This window comes from Drosophila busckii, chromosome 2L, assembly GCF_011750605.1.
Source record: "Drosophila busckii strain San Diego stock center, stock number 13000-0081.31 chromosome 2L, ASM1175060v1, whole genome shotgun sequence".
Taxonomy (NCBI): domain Eukaryota; kingdom Metazoa; phylum Arthropoda; class Insecta; order Diptera; family Drosophilidae; genus Drosophila; species Drosophila busckii.
This window is the reverse complement of record NC_046604.1, coordinates 813,425-834,463: the sequence shown is the minus strand read 5'-3', so window position 1 is coordinate 834,463 and position 21,039 is coordinate 813,425. Positions and strand designations below refer to the sequence as shown.

The 21,039-nt window shown below is 41.4% G+C and overlaps 4 protein-coding genes across 6 annotated transcripts; 2 read left to right on the top strand and 2 right to left on the bottom strand.

Moving 5' to 3' along the window:
- Positions 1-206: 206 nt before the first annotated feature.
- On the bottom strand, positions 207-15,602 carry LOC108607896 (trans-1,2-dihydrobenzene-1,2-diol dehydrogenase). The gene is made up of 4 exons (XM_017999003.2): positions 15,515-15,602; positions 1,325-1,639; positions 774-1,273; positions 207-716 (listed from the first exon to the last, which is right to left on the bottom strand). The coding sequence occupies exons 1-4, from the start codon at positions 15,573-15,575 to the stop codon at positions 348-350; spliced, it is 1,245 nt and encodes a 414-aa protein (XP_017854492.1). The 5' UTR covers positions 15,576-15,602; the 3' UTR covers positions 207-347.
- On the top strand, positions 7,845-11,586 carry LOC108597550 (integumentary mucin C.1). The gene is made up of 2 exons (XM_033294998.1): positions 7,845-7,998; positions 9,581-11,586. Exons 1-2 carry the CDS (start codon positions 7,845-7,847, stop codon positions 11,479-11,481), a joined length of 2,055 nt encoding a protein of 684 aa, XP_033150889.1. The 3' UTR covers positions 11,482-11,586.
- Positions 12,143-21,015, top strand: LOC108607895 (diacylglycerol O-acyltransferase 1). Of its 3 annotated transcripts, none has more exons than XM_017999001.1 (9): positions 12,143-12,214; positions 14,710-15,045; positions 15,104-15,232; positions 15,284-15,375; positions 15,433-15,485; positions 19,482-19,794; positions 19,853-20,163; positions 20,230-20,502; positions 20,564-21,015. In XM_017999001.1, exons 2-9 carry the CDS (start codon positions 14,714-14,716, stop codon positions 20,792-20,794), a joined length of 1,734 nt encoding a protein of 577 aa, XP_017854490.1. In that variant the 5' UTR covers positions 12,143-12,214; positions 14,710-14,713; the 3' UTR covers positions 20,795-21,015. The 3 variants fall into 3 exon arrangements, with proteins under 3 accessions (XP_017854490.1, XP_017854491.1, XP_017854489.1); XM_017999002.1 differs by lacking the exon at positions 12,143-12,214 and adding an exon at positions 12,586-12,591; XM_017999000.1 differs by lacking the exon at positions 12,143-12,214 and having other exon boundaries at positions 14,693-15,045; positions 19,482-19,590; positions 19,651-19,794.
- LOC108607894 (exportin-2) lies at positions 15,814-19,398 on the bottom strand. Its single transcript, XM_017998999.2, has 7 exons — positions 19,114-19,398; positions 18,123-18,982; positions 17,578-18,061; positions 17,217-17,519; positions 17,004-17,160; positions 16,641-16,941; positions 15,814-16,581 (listed from the first exon to the last, which is right to left on the bottom strand). Exons 1-7 carry the CDS (start codon positions 19,196-19,198, stop codon positions 15,835-15,837), a joined length of 2,937 nt encoding a protein of 978 aa, XP_017854488.2. The 5' UTR covers positions 19,199-19,398; the 3' UTR covers positions 15,814-15,834.
- Positions 21,016-21,039: the final 24 nt, after the last annotated feature.

The window sequence follows — 21,039 nt, the reverse complement described above, 5'->3', positions numbered from 1 at the left end:
TTTAAGATTGACGAGCGTTGAATTAGCAATTAACAAAAAAAAAAAAAAACAGCAAAGCAGAGCGTAACAAAAGCAACGCATAAATAAATTATAAAAAAAGCCGGCAAACGAGATTTGAAAGTATTGGCATTTGAAATTCAGTTAGTTTTTACATATCTTTTTTAGTTTAGCCTAGACACACACCAAAAGCTTGCAGGGCTACACAAACATTAACTTTGCTCACATCATTTATTTTGCAGCTGATAATTCATTTAATTATTTAACAGCAATTTAGATTTAGTATTTAAAGTGTTGTGTATACGACTATTGCAACTATTCAATATGCACATTAATTAATTAACTATGAATTACCAGATCCACGATGGCATTCTTTGTAACCTTTTCACCTGCTTGCGAGTTAAGCCCAATTGGTTTAGGCCAAGCGCCTGTGCCGCTTTTGGCAACTGCGCCACACTTAGCTTAGCATCAATTTCTTCAAAGCTAATGCCCAGCAGCTCTTGTACTTGATTCAACAAGTGCGCCAACAGTTGACTCTCGCTATGACTAAACAGCTCAGACTGCGGCTGACCCTGATGGATGCAGTTGCGCACTTGCTGCAATTCATAGCACATGTTGATGCGATTCAGGTAATGGGTGCGCTGATTTGACTGCGGCGAGACGAACTCCACATCCGTATGCTGGCAGCTCAGCTGCGTGGGACTATGAAAGTCATGCAGCTAGCAAAGCAGCAAGTGTAAGTGATAAGTTGATTAGGAGTATAGCAATTGATTTACCGTAATGCTGTCCTTGGTGCCGTAGATATGCGCGGTGCTCTTGCGCTGCGGCTCGGCGCTGAGAATCAAACGCGCGCGTCGACTGCGATTGAAAAATAAATCCACCTGCGCCAGCACATCCTTGTGGTCACGCAGTTTGTTGCTCACTCGCACCAGCGTGGGCACCTCGCGATAGACCCACAACGCCAGCTGTATGCCCGCCGTTGTTAAATTCTTGCTAAGCAGCTGATCATGCAGTCCGAGCGTGCAGTAGACCATGCAAATGTTGCCCAATCTCTTGCTGGTTATCTGGCGTCGCAAATAATGATAGGCGGGCAGACAGCGTGACCAGATGCCTTCCATTAGGAACAACCCACGCGACTGCGCCTTCTGGCCCAACTCGGCCACCCTGAGCTCAGTCGAGGCAAGCGGCGGCTCGCAGAGCACGTGCTTGTCATGATTGAGCATCAAATGGCAAAGTTCGCAGTGCCTCAAGCCTTGCGGACATATATAAACGATATCTGCAAGCAATATGAGCATGCGTAGCTTGATTGCATGGGCTGGCTACTCACCCACATGTGGACAGCGCGCTAGTTGCTCAAAGCTCGTATAGACATTCGGGACATTGTGCTTAAGCGCAAAGCTATACGCCTGGGATCGCTGGGCGGACAAGCAGGAGCTGATGCAATGTTGTCCTGGGGGCAGCACATTTAAAGCGGCGACAAAGTCGTCAGCTAAATGGCCAAGAGATGCAATGCCCCAGCGTAATGTTTTTTCGATCAGTTCTGGTGGCTGCTCCTTGGGTTCGCGTTGAAGTTTTTGCTTTTCTGCATTGGCTGCTGTATTATTCTTGCTAGGCGTACGCATGGACTTCGTTTCACGCAACACTGCCGAAGATTAAAGAGAGAGAGAAGAACTTGTTCAAGCCTTAAACAGTGAAAACTACTAGAGAGCAAGAGCAACAGACATAGAGCGAGAGAGAGAGTCTCGCGTAAAACGCATTTCATTCATACAAATTGCAATTGCAGTTGCATAGTTTGTTTGTTTGCTGCTGTTGTTGTTGTTGTTGTTGTCTTTTAGTCTTTTTTCCACGAATTGGCGAAATTGCGGGTGTTGGTACTGCTGCTGCTGTTGTTGTATACCCCACAACTGGTTACTGTGGGGCAAGTGGTCAGTGGGCAGTCGGGCTTTGCCATTTATGTCGAAACGAAGACGACGATCGCATTATGTGGCGCTGTTTAGTGCACGCCAGTCTCAGTCTCGGTCTCGGTCTCCAGTCTCAGTTCCCCCATAATTAGTCATATTTGTTTAGCATCAAAAGTTGTGAATGACGCTCGTCTGCTTTGGATCACTCTATGACGTTGCTCTAGAGATGGTAGCAACAAATTCAAGACTTTTAAAAGTCTAAATAATTCAAGCAAAAGTAGTAAAAACATTAAAGTTAATTTTAGCAACCAAGAAGAAGAAGAAGAAGAAAGATTTGCTTACAGAAATTCAATAACAAATGTTTTTAAAGCAAAAGAACTTAACTTTATTAAATTGTGTTTATTGTATTATTTTGCTTTATTAATAACAAACAACTTTGACTGAGTTTTTGCCAATTATTGCAAATAAAGTTGAAACTGTTTAAGATAATACTTTTAAGTAAATGTTTATTTAAATACTTAGCTTATTTTAAATACTTTTTTGATAGTAATTTTCTTTTAGCTGCAATTGTTTATAGTTGAAATAAATAATCAAAAGGCGGGCTTAACTTCACTCAACAGTTTTACTAAACTTTTGATAATTCAGTTAATACTTTCAAACTTTTTATTTTGAATATTTTTGTGAACAAATGAAATAAAACTTGCTGCAAAACTAAATTTCAGCTGGCTTTTCGCTTAGCTGCCATCTCTAGCAATTGATGCATGTATGTCTGGTCCTGGCCAACTAAGGTGCTGCTGTTGCTGCTGCTGGCTGACGGTCATTAGGCGGCGCACTTTACGCTTTACACACTGCGTTCTGTCAGCGCAGGCTTTTCACTTTCTTTTAGAAACTGAGCGCACCAATAGTGCGGCTGTTGAATTTGTATTTATGTATTTGCTTCGTTTTGTTTTTCACTTTTCAATAATTCGAATTTCGAATGCGTGCAACAATGTAGCCATAGGCTAAGCTTAAAATTTGTTTATCTAATTAGCAATGCAGCCAGAGCGACAACATTTCACTTGTGGAGCGTTTCGCCTACTTTGGCATTCAAGGCAGGTGCTATAGCCAATTTGTGTTGCCCTAACCCAAATAGCCAAGGAAAGTGTTCTTTGGCCGGAAGCTTACGTGGGTGAAATTATGGCAAGTGAAAGGTTGGCCAGCGTTGCGATGTTGGCCCACGTACTAGTTCGGTGCGTGTCTATTGGCTGTGTGTTGATGGCTCTGTTGCAACAACCAGGAGGAGGCGGCAACATGTTCATTAAAGGCGCGCGCCGCGTGTGCAGCAAAACTGAAAATTTGCATGCTGAGCACATAAATCGTTTGGCGCAAAATATTTAACAAGTCAGCGGCAACAGTTGAAATCAATAAATTTATTGATACTGTTACAATTTATATGCAAGCAAAGCAGACGCCAAACATGCAACATACGCAACATGCGCTAATAAGAGGCAAGCCACAAGACATGCAACCAGCAAGCAAGCGAGCGAGAAAGAAAGAGAGACAGCAGTTTGATTAGAATTGCCTGACAACTGGACATTCTTTTGTGAAAGTCATGGCAGCAGCAAGTTTGTGGCCTAAGTCTTTTGTTTTTTTTTTTGCTGCGCTTTAATTAACACATCACAAGCTAATGAGCCACGGCAAATAAAGGGGCAGCAACAGTTGACCAAAGTTGTTGTTAGCGCTTTTAATGGCTTTGCAAATTTTATGCTTGTCGCAGTCTTAAATCGTTTTCGCACACGCCCCAAAGCAGCCAAAGCAACAACAGCAAATTGAAATTGGCCACATAGCCCTGTGACAGCTGGCTTGTCAATTGTTTGTTGTTGTTGTTAAGCTTTTAACATATTTTTCAGTTTCAGCGCCAAAGAAATTATTTATTGTTGACTCAAATGCCAAAGATTGTTTGCCAAGTGCAACAAAAGCGAAAGTTTGATAACAACTGCCAATGATTCAACTGACAACAATTACTTTGGGCAACCAAGAAGCGACAAAATATTTAAATAAATAAATAACGTTGCTGCTGTAGGCAGCAGCTTTAGCAAATAGTATAACTGTATTTATTTATTTTAATTACTTTTTATTTATGCTAAGTATTTATCTATTTTAATTTGATAAGCTCGATTTTTCATGGTCATCTAAACAGTTTAGTGCGTTAGTCAGCAACATGTTGCACGTTTATTTGTTGTAATGCAAATGGCGTTTGCGATGTGCTGAAATTGAAATTCATGAGCCGAGCGCAATGACCCCGCACCCCCCCTCCGATCTGAGCACCCGCACGCGCACGCACCGAGGGCGTGCCATAGTCGGCTTGCTGTCGACTGCGCTGCGACTGCGCAAACAAGTGCAGCTGACAATTGGCCAAGTAAACGGCGTTTGGCTCGGTTCAGGTGTCTGCTGAGATTTTAGTCTGCGCAGCGCCGACGCGCACTTGTTGCTTGTTGGTTCGTTGTACTGTCTGCCGACGTTGAGCTGCCGACGTCGACTGCGCTGTGCGCACTTGCAGCGTTTCGAATTTGAGTTTTGGCCAAGACAACGCGAAATCAGTTAACAAACGGACGCGTTTTGAAACGGATGCAACATACACAACATAGCACCAAGCAGCGCAAAAGTTTCCTGCATGCCACAACCGCCGTCGTTGCTGCTGCTTCTTCTTCTTTAATTCACACACACACCCCCTCGCCGCGCTCCACGCATTAACGTCGCCGTCGTCGTTGTCGCCGTCTTGGTCGCCGTCGTCTGCGTTGTCGTTTAAAAGTGAAATTTATTGAATGAAATGAAATGAAATGTTTTTTGGCTTGCCGCAGGCACTTGGCATTGCGCTTGGTACAGCAAACAGAGCCTATGTTTGATTATTGATTGCTGTTTATTGATTTGTGACAATAGCAGCCAAGGAAATGACTGCAAATTGCAACTCAACGTGCAAGTAAAAGTGACAAAAATAAATAAACTTAAAATTCACACGCGCACACACAATTGCAAACATTTGCCAACAAGGATTATTGCTCATAGTAAGCTGCGTTGCTTCAACTTTGTTTTTTATATTTTACTCAATTGCAATTGTTAACTTGGCTGATGAAATATGTTGCCGCTGTTAACAAGCGAGTGGGAAAGGAGTTTGTGAATTTATGCAGCGCTTGAATATCAAATATTTAGAAATTTATTGTTGTGATCATCACATACGCTTAGATCTATAGCTTCTTTGCTTTATAGCTTAATCGCTAGCAATTTCATTCGAAACAGGATGTGTGCATAAGTTTATAGTGTAAACGTTTATAAGAAATTAATAAATAACATAACTTGGTAAAAAAAAAAAATATTATATCTGTTAAAAAAAAAAAAATTATTATATCTGCATTAAATCTTTTAGCCTTGTTAAAAGTCCTACGACTTCATATTTTCTAAATGTTCTATTCAGTATAAGAATCAATCAATTCTTATTTAGAAGGATGCAAGAATCTGCCCAATTTTTAAAAAGTTTGTTGTATAAGTAGCCTAAAACTTATTTAAATTGGGCTTGAGATTGTTTTGATTTATTTTGGAAACATTGCAAGCATTTTAAAAATGTATAAAAATTTATTGTTTTTGTGCTTTAAATATGAAAAAAATTGAATTTAATTTTACTGTGCTGCAACTTTAGTAAGCATTTTTTATAAACTATGTCTAGCAATATTAATGAATGTCTAGCAATATTAATGAATAATGAGTGACAATTTTCTTTTGAAAGTAAGAATTTGCCGCTATCAAATTATTGTTGACTCTCAGCTTTGTTTTGGCTTAGCTGCCAGCGAAATCGAATGTGCAAGGCTGTATGCGCAAAGAATTAAGACGCACATGCTCGTAAGCTAACAGCAGCAAACATGAAAAGCGAACACACACATCACGCATACGCCGTGTGTGGAGAGCGCCAAAGCGCTAAATGTTCGCATTGAAGTTGAAGGAAAAGGAGACAATGCCAAACAGCTGCAGCTGTTAGTGTATGTGTGTGTGTGTATTTATCTTTCACTTAAAGTGAAGATGACATTCTTTAAATGAAATTAACTGCCGGCAGAAAAAACCAACAGCAAAAGTAAAAAATAAATAAAATAAATATAAAAAAAAAACAAAACTAAAAAGAAAAAAAATCGGTTGCAAGTTGCTGCTGCTTTGGCTGCAATTAGTATTTGTCTTTGCTAATACGCTGCCATCTCTCGCGCTCACTGCCATCCCCGTTGTGCCCTCTCCTCTCGTGTTGCTGCTGACATTGCAGTTTGTTGCCCGCCCCCCTCGCTCCCCGCCACTCACACAAGCCCGTCCCGCACATTGACTCCACCATGATCTTGTTGCCTCTCGCACTCTTGGCTCTCTGCGCCTTCCTGTGCTTGTGTGCCAGGACAAACAGCTGCTTTGCCTTTGTTGTTGTGTTTGTCGTGTTGTTTGTTGTTGCTAATGTTGCGCTTGTTTGTATGTTTATTGCGCTGTTTGTTTGCACTGTTGCTGTTGTTGTTGTCTCCTCATTGGCTTAAGCGTTCGCTTAAGAGCTGCCACTTTGCCACTTTGAGTGCATCACTCGATTCGCTACGGTTTTCCTTTTGCCGCGTCTCTGTTGGGTTGGGCCTTGACCATAGCTTAAGCACACTGAGCAATGTCTGAGTGCACTTTAAAGCATTTGATAGCGACAACTGTCTGCGTAGGCTTCAAGTGTCGAAAGTACAAGTGCGTACGTCGGCTTATCTGTTGGCTTAGATGATATATTCAGCCAGCTTGTTAAGCTATATGCTGGAATTTTCATTTGCTATCGGACTAACGTTAGAGGACTTAATAATAATTTAATTTAAAATTTTAAAGCATTTAAATGCAAAAGATAAAGTTTTGTTTGTTTTCAATTTAATTTAAAATAATTTGTTTTTACTACTTTTCAAATTTAATAAATATATAACATTTTAATTAGCATTTAATGCCAAACTGCCGCTTTAAATATAAATTAAAAATTTAGTTCAATTGTCACATAAATATAATTTAAATGCAGCTGCATTTTTATTAGATAACTTTACACTTCACTTAACACGTTTAACTCTCAACACAATAAATTGCAATTAAATAACATTAAATAAAAGTCACACACATTATGCAAAGCTTTAAGTTGTAAGCGCATTAAATAATAAATATGCATAAGAGCTGTTTAACAACTGGCCACGCCCTCTCATAACTAGAGGCTTATTAAACATATTTAGTAGCACAACTACTGTTGTTACTGCTGCTGCTGCTGACGTTTATTGAATTTTATTTGATTTTAATTACCGCTCGAAAGAGAGAGACAGACAGAGTGGTAGAGAAAGAGAGCTACGGCGGCATTTTAATAGCTTTATTTATGCGTGTTGTAATCAAGTTAATTTTTACGATTGCCGCCAACGAAGACAACGTGCAACAGGCAGCAGCAGCAACAACAACAACAGTAACTCATGTAGCTACAGAAATAAATGCAAATTTTTTTCGGCTTGGCACAAAATTTCACTTTCAATGGCAACATGTTGCTTGCGCTTAATTCAATGGGAACGCCAGCCGCTGGTCACAGTTGTCGTCAAGGGCCGACCACACAGCTAGCAGCATAAAAAGTTGCTGCAACAACAAGTCGCTTTAATAAAGTTGTCAGTTATGCTTAAGCTTTGTGTTTAATTTTTGGCGCTTCCTTTCACTCATAAGCAGCGCAAAGTTGTTGAAGAGTAAATTTTGAAAATAACTTTATTAAGCTACAAGAATTATGCATTTTAGCTGTTTATTTTGATAACAATTTTAAATCAGCTTGAACAATTGCTCACTGTAATAACAAGTTTGTTGCCTAAGTCTTTTGTTTTGCCTTATTGAATAACCAAGCGCAGCGAGTTATAATTTTTTTCTTATATTTTTTGCAGCGCTATTTACACTAGTCTCATGATGATTAGCGAACGCCACAAAACCGTTAATTTGCTGCAAATAATTTGCTGTTGTCTATGCCTGCTGGCCACTTGCCTGGGAGCCGAGGAGGTGTTCGAGGTTTTGCCACAGACAACGACAGTGAAGCCAGCGTTGACCACCAGAAGAGCTGGCAGTAATCAGGATGAAGTGAATGGCTTGGCATATGCAACAACGTGAGTACGCAGAGGGGAGGGGGGGGGGGGGGTGAACTGGCAATGAACCATAAAGAAATGCCGCAAAAATATGAAAGATTTGCACTTTGATTTTGTTTTTAACCGCCAAATGCCAGCATAATTGACATGACCACAGCAAACGCAACCACAAGTCCACACACAACACAAGACATGACGAGACAAGATCACAACACAACATAAGACGAGACGCAATGCAATCACCCGTTGCTGTTGCTGTTGCTGTTGCTGCTGCTCCGGCTGCCGCTTTGGCTGTTCGTGTTTGTTGGCTATTTTAATGGACAGCATTAGGAGATGCAAACAATTTTAACGCAATCATGCGCGGTATTTTAATGTGGTGCAGCAAATGAAAGTGAAAACGACTTTGGCCAAAAGCAATTATGCAAGGATAAATTGGCGTAGGTAGTGAACGCCCCGTAAGGCATTTAATCTATGGCAATTTATAAGTGCGCCCACCCCTTTGCAACAGCAACGACCAAATTGCCAAGGCGAACGTGCTTCCGCCATGCTTGTCCTCACGTTCATCTCTCTGAGGCAAAAACAACAACAGCAACAAATGGCTTGCAACAAAATAAATAAAAATGTATTCGCATTCGCATTCAAATGGAAAGCGATTTGTCTGCTTTCAGCTCATAAGTTAGACGCAGTTGCAGCTGTCTTGGCAGCCAATCAAGCTGGCTGACTGCGCCGCCCCGTTGATCAGTCAATCAAGCTGCATGCCACACACATACCAGCCAGCCAGCCATCAACTTGATTGCCTGAGTGTTTGGCTTTTCTTTCTTGTGCTTTGGCCTTTTGCGCTGAACTCACACCTTGAACTTGCCTGGCAGTTGTCAATAATAGTCTATAGTCATTGTCTCGAGACGCTGTCATGAGTCTACGAGAGTCTCCTGCCTGTCTGTCTGCCTGTGTATCTGCCTGCCCAGTGGCAACGTCATTTAAAACAATTTCATGCAAAAGTCTGCAAATCAAATGCGAGATGAGCTACAAGCGTTTGGCTATGGAAATATGTTTGAAATAAAAGAATTCTAAGCAACATTTACTTGTTGTAGCGACCAAAACAAGTTTGATAAGCAAGCTCTAATGAAATTGCATAAGTTTTCAGCTAAAAGTTATTAACAAAAATTAATCTTTCAAAATAATTGTTAAGCTCAAAGTAAAAGCATTTTAAAGGCAAGGTACAGGTTTCTATTTCTACAAAATATAGCAAGACAAACAGAATTTAATTTGTTATTAAAGCAACGTTTTTTTATAGTTTCTTCAAATATTTAAAGCTCAAAAACAATTAAAAAGCATATTTTAAAATATGTTGGTCTTATTGTTATTGTGCTTTTGCTTTAATAGCCAGCTAGTCAGTAGCCAGCGACTGTGGCCGCCGTGTCGGTGCAAAAACATTTGTTAACACTTTAACGAGTTATGTTTTTTGATTGGTGTTGGGTGTTGGTGTTGTGGCCAACTGACGGCAATTAAAGCTGCGCATGTGCATACAAGTTAATTTACTACTCTTCTCTCTCTCTTTTGCAGCGCCACGCTTGCAGCTAAGCAACAACGAATGGCGTCCACTGGGCCATGGCGATCCGCTGCAGAATGATCCAACCTATGACTACAGTCCGCCAGCGCTGGAGCGTGTGCGCTACTGGGCGGAAAACAATGGCAGCGGTCAGGCGACACCCAAGAGCGACGTGCTCAAGCTGGGCGCGGCCAATGAGCGATCGAGACCCACGCAGGCAAAGAAGACAACGTTGCATAGCAATGCGGTTAAGTATGCGCCCATACGCAGAAGCTACTATGCGCCACAGCAGCAGCAGCAGCAACAACAACAGCAGCAACAGCAACAGTTGTTGCAACAACATATGCCACATACGCATTTAATGCCGCCGCCCATGATGATGAAGGGCATGTCGCATGTGGACTATCGCCACAACTCGCCCAGCAGCAGCAGCTATGTGAGCAGCTACATGAGCTCCATGCCCAGCAGCAGCACACACTACTACAGTAGTCCCTCCACCGCCAGCACCAGCTGGTATTCCCACTCCATGCCGCAGCAGCGTCTTAGCTATGCCACAGAGCCGCATACCCAGGAGTCCATGCAGCATTATAGCTACAGCTTCAGTCGTCCACAGAGTATTAGCTATGCGCCCGCTCCCAATGCTATACACACTTATGGATCTAGCGTTAAGCAGGCGGCGCGCAAGCCTTGGCTGCATGAGTTGCTGCAGAAGGAGCAGGTTATGGGACAGCAGCAGCCTACGCTGAAGCAGCGCTTGAAGCCCACTATGCCAGCTACTAAATATTTAATGGGCACCACCAAGCCGCAGACAGCGGGCAGTCCCACCTATGCGCCGTTAACCTATACGCCAATAACCTTTGTGTCGGGTCCTCCCACCATTGCCACAGCTACTGAACTTTATGTTACACCCACCATGCCCACGCCCACCAGCAGCAGCAGCATTAGCAGCAGTATGGGTTTCCAGCCCATGTTTCCACATAGCAGCACAACAACAACTACGAGCACCACCACGCCGCGCCCATTGAGCAATCGTCTGATGATACCGCAGACTAACAATCTGGCTCAACGTCCTACTGTGGCACCCGCTAATGAACTCACCACCGATGCACTTTTCAAGCATTACAAGCAGCCGCCTAAGCCGCTGCTGGGACCCATGTATTTGATCATTGAAGGCCATTCGAAGGTCAAGACCTATGGCCAAAACGAATTGGATCCGCATAGTCCCAAAATAGTGCCAGTTATATCGAAGCGTGAGCCTGTGGTGCGCGTAGCGGATCCTAATGAGCAACGCGGCACCGTCGAAACTTATCAGGTGAAGCATTTGCATACGAAGACAACGCCGCTGACAACAACAACAACTACTACTACCACAACAACAACTGCCAAGCCCAGCACAACAACAACCACAGTGAAGAGTACAACCACAGCCACGCCCACGCCGCCCAGTAGCAGCAGCTCTACTACTACAACATCAACAACAACCAGCAGCAGCACCACCACAGCAGCAACACCTCCAGCTGACGATGTGAATGATCTGCTCAGCCTGCTAGACAATATGTTTGCCGATGTGCATGAGCTGGCTCCAAAGATAAATGTCAGCAGCACCACTGAAGCCTCCACCACCAAGCTCAAGCCGATGGTAATGAAAACAAAGCTTGTGCCCGCACAGCAGCCAGAGCCGCGCATTGGCAGCCAAGCGAACAGCATAGACAGTCTGTTGGTGGAGACACAGACTGATGAGCCGCTGCGTCAAAGTTCAGAGTTCGCCAGCAGCACTGAGCCGGATCAGGCGCTGCGTGCCACTCGCCAAATCTTTGACTATGATCAATTGCCCGAGTCACGCACCGATGGCGTCAACGACGATGATCTTTACTACGATGAGGAATATGCTGAGCTGGAGGATGCTGACAATTGAAGCTGCTGCTGCATCATCATCGATTAAACACAGTTGTATTTTTCTTGCAAACTGCGCTCTATACCAAATCTATCAACAAATTCTATCTATGCTTATATGTACATAGCAGAGCTTTAATTGTAAAAGATCGCTTGATCTGCGTTAGTTTTAAAACTAAAAACCCAGTTGTTAACATTAAGACATAAAACGATTCTGTTGTGTATTGTTTCTAACGTATTGTAATTTTAATTAAATTATTGCTTATTGCTTGTTTTTTAGTAATTAAGTCTGCAATAAAATTAAAAAATAAATGTCGAATTCAATAAAACATAATGATTTGATTCGCCTTCTTGTAAAATGAACTTGTCTTCCAAGCATAAAAACCATAGTATACTTTCAGGCTAACAATTCGTTAGCAATTGCTCGTTAATTTATTAACCAAGACAAAGTGCGGAATGCTTTAGGGAAAACATTTTATCATTTTTTTTATCGACGCTCTGCATATCCCTGTACAAAATATTTTGGAAACGATTTTATGTTTGAATTTAAACGTCGCGCCCGCTAATTCTTGTTTGTAGCTAAATTTGGTGGAAAAAGCTACATTCGCATCTTGCATGCTCTTGTATTTTGTATAGTGGATGATACGTGCCAATTTAACGGACGGCGCGCAGCGCGATCATTTTTTCAATTAAAATTTATAAACAATAAGAGAGCGAACGTAAATAACGAAACAGACCTCGCGTGGAGCAGACGTGTAAGCAAAGAGCGCGCAGCGCGATTTAATTTTAAAATTAAGTTAACGCACAGAGTGAATGCAAAATTAATATGTTTTATATAGGCAAATAAAATGTATATGTGTATGTGAGCATAAGAAAATTCGAGAGCGACGTGGGTGACAAAGTCAAAGAAAACAAATACAACACACAATAACAACAAACTGCGAAGCGTGTGAAATTTTGCTGGTTACCTAGCTTAATGCAGGTGAATGAAGTCTTATTAGACTGGAAGCTTAAAAGTTGTTACTATGCTTTGATTTAGTTCTTTGCTTTGTGTTTGTTATTCGCATTCGGTTTCGTTTTTGTTTTGCGAGCGCTTTAAAAGAAAGCGTGTGTTTTAAAAATAAACTGCAGAGTGTGTAGAGAGTAATATTTTTACATTATTTTGTTGCACTCCGCCGAATGCATCCCAAAGCATAATTGTAAAGAAAGAGAGAGACAAGGAGTAGATAAAACACGTGCAGCTACTTTTATGACTCAGTTTAATGATAAGTTAAAGTGATAATAAAAAATTAAAACTGCAACTCACCCGCACAATTCGACTTTAAGTGACTAATGGTGTCTGTGTTTGTGTCAACCGCTGATCAGAGATAATAGCAGACATTGTTGTGTATAAGTGTGTGTATGTTTTGGATATGTTTAAATAACCTTGATTTGTCTGCTCTGTAGTCTGCTGTCTAAAACTAACCAAACAATTTTGTTAGCAAAAAGCATAAACAAATGAGTTTAATGACAGAAAGAGAAAAAGAGTAAGATAAGAGAGAGAGAGAGAGAGACCTTAACTGTGTGTGCCTGTGTGTGTATATAAGTTTATTGCTGCATATCTTTGAATGTAGCAGCCAAATGTCAGACGCTGTCGAGCTGATAACAAAAATCGACGGCCAGACGCATTGATAAGCCGGCTAAACTTATAAAATACACACATGTTCATTTTATATAAAGTAATTATTCTGACGTTGCTTAACATCCGCTAACAATGTAACGAGCATCGACCGCAGACATGTCTGATTGGAAAAGTTTTAATAATATAAGTAAATTATAGTGCATTAAAACAAAACAGAAGTCAGGCCTTTTTTTTGGACTAACGTTGTTGTAATTAGTCTGACCATGTACAACAATTAAGAGCCCAAATATGTAAAGACATGTTTACAAGCTTAAGCATTAATCAAAGTGCATATTGATCAAAAGTTACGCAAGCTATATCTATGCATATGAAATATATGCAGAAATGTCAATGCCCTTTATATATAAAGTACATTAACATGAAGCAAAAAAGTGTCTTAAAGACAAATGTAAAAACCGCAAGAGCCGGCGCGCAATTCTCTTTTATTTACACATCTATATGTTAATTAATTTTATATATATGTGTTTGGTACGAAGTGCAGTTCAAATAAATTACTCAGTTCTGTGAGGGAGCCAAAGCCTGATGAGGCATGAAAACTGTCACGTCAGTGTGATGACTGCGCTTTTCACGCTTGAACCAACGCATAAATACGCACATGTTTTAGTAAATACTTAGTACATACTAAGTGCAAGGCTTATGTGCAAACATATCTTATATATACAGTCGTTTAACGGCGTTGGCAAGATAAAAAACAAAAGTATTTATGATGTTTGATAAACTGTATTTGTTTATCTTATAACTCAAGTAAATATATATTTCTAGCTTATGCTTTTCGCTGCTGGAAATGACGTAGTTCTGTTCTATATTAATCAAGCGTTTTATTAAAATGTGATAACCCTAAAGCACTGTGATTCAAAACTCTTAACAATCCGGTTTATATATCATGTATATATAGCACAAGTTTCTAATCAAATGTCCAAACTAGTTGCTTGATATTTGCTTATATATGCATTAATAAATAGCGCATAAAATGTGTGTGCACGATTAGATAAGTTAAATAGCGAATAAACATGTTTTTAGTTAGCTTTAAGTTATATTGATTTAATTGCTGATATACCTTATGCACAATATAAAATTGTGAGCAACTTGCAATGTTAATCTAGCGATTGCTAACTGCTTATCATAGTTCAAGTAGAAGCCGGTTAAATATATGTGCACAAATGTACATATAATGCAAAATATCAGTTTACCTGATTGAATCAAGTCGAGGCTCACGTACCCCAACGAACCTTGACCACAAATGATTGCAAAGCTAATAGCGACATTAATTTTATTAACTAGAAAATATAAAGTTAAACAGCTGCAAATCAAAATTATAATGAGAGAACGCGAGTGAGAGTTTGCCTGTGTTTAAAAAAAACAAGTAGTTTCACCCTTGAAACTTATCAATGTGCAAAATGTTGCTTAATGTTTTGGTATTTCGAAAGCCAAATGCTCGTTGTCTTATCAGCGAATTGCATTTGTTTTAGTGCCCCAAAAGAAATGTGCGCGATAAGAAATAACGGGCCTGCTGAAGTGAGCCACTTTTGTTAAACCAGCTGTAGTTAATCAATTTTATTTTGTTTTTAGCGCTATGACAGCCAAAGATGCCAAGGAAACAAACACTGCAACAGCTCAGAAGAATGGCTCAGCTGGTGGTGGCTTAATAAAGAGACTGCGTCGCTCCGCTTCCGCTACGGAACACAATTTGAGCAATTTACGCAATCGCAAGTCTACGCAGAATCTATTCGATCAGCATGGCAATCCCATAGATTTGCAACAGTATCGCAAAGTGCTGGACAAGGATGAGAATGGCAATGGCACCAGTGAAAAGAAAGCACGTTATAGACGCACACAAAGCGTAACCAGAGCTGAGGAGATTTCCAACAAGGAGGCCAAACAGCGCAAGGCGCAACCGGACAGATCGTAAGAGTTCAAATAAATGAATATAAATCTATAGGCTAACAAATTTCTATAATTTTAGCATACATCGACCACGTGATTCGCTATTCTCCTGGAGCTCTGGCTTTACCAACTTTACGGGACTGGTTAACTGGGGCTTTCTGCTGCTCTGCATTGGTGGCTTACGTTTGGGACTGGAGAATTTGCTCAAGTAAGCACACCAAATACAAATCTGTGCCTAAACTAATTTTAATGTTTTTAGATACGGCATACGCATTAATCCCTTGGACTGGTTCTTCTTTCTAAGCGGTCGTAATCAGGGCGAAGGACACAATGCGCTGTTCCTTGTACTCTGTACGTTTCCCTTATCGTAAGCTTAACTTAAACACTAACTAACATTTGCTCTTAAAGATTCGCTGGTGCACATTTCTCTCTGTCTGGCGGTTGAAAAGGGTCTGGCTTTGGTAAGTCTTAAGCTTAATTTCTAACTTACATTGCATTTTTTTACTCGTCGTTTGGGTTAGGCTTTCAAGTGCGTTTAGCAACCAGCGCATATTTCTTGGCCTGGCCTATTGTCAAAAATTAGCTGATAATTTATAATTTTGCAGTTTCAAAAGTACAAAATTTTGTTTTTTTTTTGACAGTGAATGCAAAGTTAAAAAGTAAATTGTTGTTCAGCGCACTTTACAAACATAACTAAGTATTTATTACATTATTACACTTACAAACAATTAGAGACGATTATAGAATGCAATCATAATGAGTTGAGTGATTTTGTGGGCGTGCGAGGCGATTTTCTTTCAAGGACTTCACTTAGGCGATGCGTACACCAGCCTGATCGCAATATTTCTGCAGCATTTGCTTGTAGTCCACTTCCAGTGGTGCCAGCATATTGGGCAGCTCGCCTGGTCGCTTCTGCGCCAAGCTGGACAAAGAGCTGGCTAAGTATTGACGTGCATCAGCCACTTCAGCCACATGATCCACCACCTTGGGCTGTGCAAATGTTAGTTGTGAAAAGGCAGCCTGATAACCCGGCTCGGCATCCACGCCAGGCTCTGCATCGCCTGTAGCTGCTTCGACATCCAAGTAGGGCATTTTCTCTGGCTCACGCTCAAACAGATCAATGAGCGTATGCAGCAAACGTAGCCAATGGCTGACATATTGTCCGGAGTAAATTTCTGGGCATTCGCAGAGCAGTTTGGCCACGCCTACGGCAACTATTTTCCGCTCCAATTCCTTGCTCACCTTGGCCATGTCCGTTATAAAAACACGCTCAAGCACCATGCCAAACATACCTGCCTGAATTTCCTCGATGAGCTGCACCAATGGACTGCCGCCCACTTTGACCACATACAGACAGAAGAAGACTATAATGCCAGTCAAATATTTCGCGGTCTTTGACAATGACAAACGTTGGAAGAGCAGTGCAAATATTTGACGCATGCTCGACTGCAACTCGGGTCCATTATAGTAGACAAGCAAATTATGAAGCAAATAGAAGCCTTCGTGATCATTTGCCTTGGAGGCAATCATCTTTTGAAATATGCCCAGTATGCCGTTCTGTAGACAAAAATAAATATTAAAGCAAATAGTTGCCATTAATAGTGTTGTTTACGCACCAATTTGCCCAGCGCTTGTATTTGTGAAGAGCCTTGCTTGATGAACGTTGAAAGCAGACGTATCAAAGGCGTTATATTGCCTTTGCGATCCCAGAGAGCTGGCGCCAATAGACAGGGAAATAGCGCCCAATAGGGCTCGGGTATGGGACCGCTGCCCTCACGCACTTCCAGCAACACGGATAGCATTTGAAAAACATAGGGCATAAATTCGGTTATGTCTTGTTGCAGTATGCCCTGGAAAACCGGGAAAAGCGCCTCCTCAAATGAGCTGACTGCAGAGGCATCTGCCTGGCAAACAATTCTGTTAAAGAAAACATTTTTTTACAAAAGTCCGTAAGTTAAAAAATAGTACAGATCACTTACTTAATCGACAGCGCCAGCGTTTCAAACAAATAATGATTGAAAAGTGGCCGCGAGGGATTCTTGGCCACAAACGTTAAAATTTCAGTAAGACGTGGTAAGGCGAGAGCCATAAAGGGCATAGCATTGGCCTGCAGCACATGAAAACTGCGCATGATGGCTGCAAGTAATTTAATTAATATAAATTGTATATTTTTATGTATGTGCTACACTTACCCTTCATCACATACTCGTTCTCCGCTGAGCCTGTAATGGCAAGCGTAGCAAACAAGCCACTCACCAACGGATTGGCATGTGGTGCAATTATTTGTGGTCCAAATAGCAAAGCACTATTCGCATCACGCATGGTTAGAATGCGTTCCACCGAGCAGGCAGCATAGCTATGCACCACAATGCTCTCAGCAGGCAAATGGCGTATGAGCTGTGGCAAACAGCCCGCCAGCGTTTGTGGGCCCAACAGACTGCGAAAGACCATGACATATTTAATGGCAGCTGCCTTCAGCACGGGCAACTCATTAACTGCAAGAGTAATCAGATATTAGCTTAAATAGCTGCATTTTAATTAAAGTCTGCTTACCATTGGGTCTCTCCAGTTCCGGCACAATATGCTCAGCGCAAAATTGCGGCAGTGGCACCAGCTCGGAGCTCTGTGTAATGCCATGCTTTTGTGTGCCACCACGTGATGCCCATGAGGTGACCAAATAAATGGCTGTATCCTTGCTGCGCCAATTGGCAACTGGATCCTGTTTGTACTTGCCCAGCAAGATCTCCAGATACTGGCCAAAAAGACCAAAGATCTTTTGCTCAAAGTTAATCGAGAGGGTCTTGACCAAATCACAGGCTGCACGTCGACGCGTATCAATGTCCGAGCCTTCAATATCACGACGTATATACTCATCTGGACTGTCCTCAAACAGTTCCTCATCCGAGGGTCGTATATCCAGATTAGGTATGACAACTTTTTCGCAAATGCGCGCCAGAGTCTCGGGATTCTCGAAAATGCCATGATAATGTTTCCGCTCTGCTACAACTGAAAGAAATTGCAGCGCATTGGAAACAAGCTGGCAACAAAATGATTATAAGCAAACGTCTTGAGTTGGTGACAAGTTTTGAAATACTTACAGAGTCATATTTAGTCTGCAGACTGGTCTTGACCAGCAGCTCCCAGACGGCTTTAACAAAATTTTCCATAAATGGCTTGAACTCCTCATCATATTTGCGCGCATAGAGGCAAATATTTTCGCAGACCTGTGATCGCAAATGCTCCAGCACGCCGGCATCATCATCGTCATCGGTGCGTAGGCAGGGCACGTCGCATGAGAGCTGCTCTTGGAAGGCGTTCATCCAAATGTTCATGTTATCCTCAAAGAACTCGGGCAAATCCTGCGAGTTGAGCGAAAAGAACACCTTGTTGACCAGCACCAAGGAGCTGTAAATGACCTTTAATGCATCAGCATTGTTTTCATGCACTTTGGCCAACTGCATAGTGGCCTGCAGCAGATCCGTCAACGGCTTGGCCATGCGATCCAGTACAAATTTAATCTCCTCCCAAAGTAATTGCGATTTAAACTCATAGCGATAACGCTTGAATAGCGAATGCGCCGTTTGCAGCACGCCATTGATTACATTAAAATCGCCTGACGCAAATTTCTCCACCATTTCGGTAATAAGCTGCGGCCATTTTTTGGGAAAATCATGTTTGCCTATAATGCTCACTGCATCGCTTAGCTGCTTCTGTAGCGCCGTCGGCGAGTGCAGCATCAACGTTACAATCAGCGTTTTAATCGTATTGCGATCACTCTCATGTATGCGATCCGGTTCGCCGCTATCCTCGTCCGCTGCCCAATTGCGTTTTACATAATTCTTAAAGGCAATTGCCCCCGCCACGCGTATTGTCATGTCCACGGTAGCCTTGTCGATTAGATTGAGCAGCAGCACTGGATAATTTTGCTGTAGTTCTGTGGATTCCAGTAACTTTTCCGCTGCAAAACATTAAGATCATTATTAGTACTCTAATAAAAAATCAAAAATGAAGCTTCAGCCGCCGTTTTCCCGCGCACATTTATCCATGACGCTCTCTCACACACGCACACATGCTTATGTGCATACTCACCGGGCCGGCGGACATTTGGATCTGCGCTAAGCGTCTGTTGCAAATAACCGGCCAGCAATTGCAAATTGGCGTCTGTGACTTCCATTCTGTTGCAGTTTGTCGATTTAATTTAATTTATATATCACGTTTGTTTTTGCACTATTCTCAACTCTTATTTTACAGCATATGTCGAAATTGCGCACACAAAGAACACACAAGAAACGCTGTGCGAAATGGTGGAATGTGATGGTCGGTGTGACCGTAATTCGCAAATTCAATAAGATCAGATGAGCTGAGTACGCTTGTACGATACTTACAAAGAATCGATTACACACAATTCGATATATTTTTAAATTTTAAATGTTTGCTTTTGTTTTTTTTTTGTGCAGGAAATTATTTCCGAAGGACTTGGTATGTTTATACAAGTAACAAATATAGTGGTGTCGGTCTGTTTGCCTGTGGTTATTATTCACCTGAAAGGAGCTGCCTTCAGCTTAAGTAAGTACTTATTTTTGCAAAGTACTATTTGTAACAATTCTAAGGCATATTTACTTTCAGTGGGTGCCTCGACTGTTTGCTTCTTTTATTCTGTTTTATTCCTGAAACTTTGGAGTTATGTGCAGACAAATATGTGGTGCCGCCAGAAATACTATCAGCGCCAGCCACGGGAACGACGACCCAGCATTACTCTTGCCGAGCTCAGTATGTAACACAAAATGTAAAGCTGCCAAAATAACTCTTACATTTTCTTTGTTCTTAGAAAACGGTCACCTGGATGCTGGTGAGGATGATGAGCACTTGACGAAGCTGGTGCAATATCCTGAAAACCTGAGCTATAAGGACATTCTATACTTCTTGTGCGCTCCTACTCTGTGCTATGAACTGAATTTCCCACGTACTTCACGCGTCCGCAAGCGTTTCTTACTGAAACGTATGCTGGAGGTGCTCATTGGTGTCAACGTCGTTATGGCTTTGTTCCAGCAGTGGATAATACCATCGGTGCGCAACTCATTAATACCTTTCTCCAACATGGACGTTGGGTTGGCCACTGAACGTCTGCTGAAGCTGGCGGTAAGCTGAAACTTGTATTAATTAAATATTTAAATGCTCCTAATATGGTATCTTTTTTCTCATTAGCTACCCAATCACCTGGTCTGGCTGTGCTTTTTCTATCTTATGTTTCACTCGTTCTTAAATGCCGTTGGAGAGGTACTCAATTTTGCGGATCGCAACTTTTACTGTGACTGGTGGAATGCCAACAACATTGATACCTTCTGGAGAACTTGGAATATGCCCGTGCACAGGTGGTGTGTGCGTCATCTCTACATTCCTGTTGTCCAAATGGGCTACTCCTCGCGCCAAGCATCGACAATTGTTTTTCTCTTTAGTGCCTTTTTCCATGAATATTTGGTGAGTCGTTATACATTTATTTTATTAGAAAATGTAAACTTACTGAAATTTATTTCTTTAGGTTTCGGTGCCATTGCAAACGTACAAGATTTGGGCTTTCCTTGGCATGATGGGTCAGATACCGCTTTCAGCCATATCAAAGTATATTGAGCGTCGATTGGGTCCTCGTATGGGCAATATTATTGTTTGGGCCTCTATTATTTTAGGTCAACCGTTGTGCATAATGGCCTACTACCACGACTATGTCGTTACGCATTTTCAGAATTCGCTTAATGGTACTGAGTACCAGTAAAGTTAAATTTCAGTGAACCAAAAGTGGTCTGTACTTTTTTTTAAATAATTATTAAGCCAAATGCAAGTTGAGATAGCTTGTTTGCCACATATACAAATCAATTTTGTAGTTTTGAACATGCATAGTACTGAGTAACACGAAATACATTGTTATTAAATGCATTTGTTAATGATTTTAAGTGTCATGTAAATAAAGAAAATGGATATTGAGATTTTTAAAAAGCTGTCTCCGTTTTCTGTAACAAA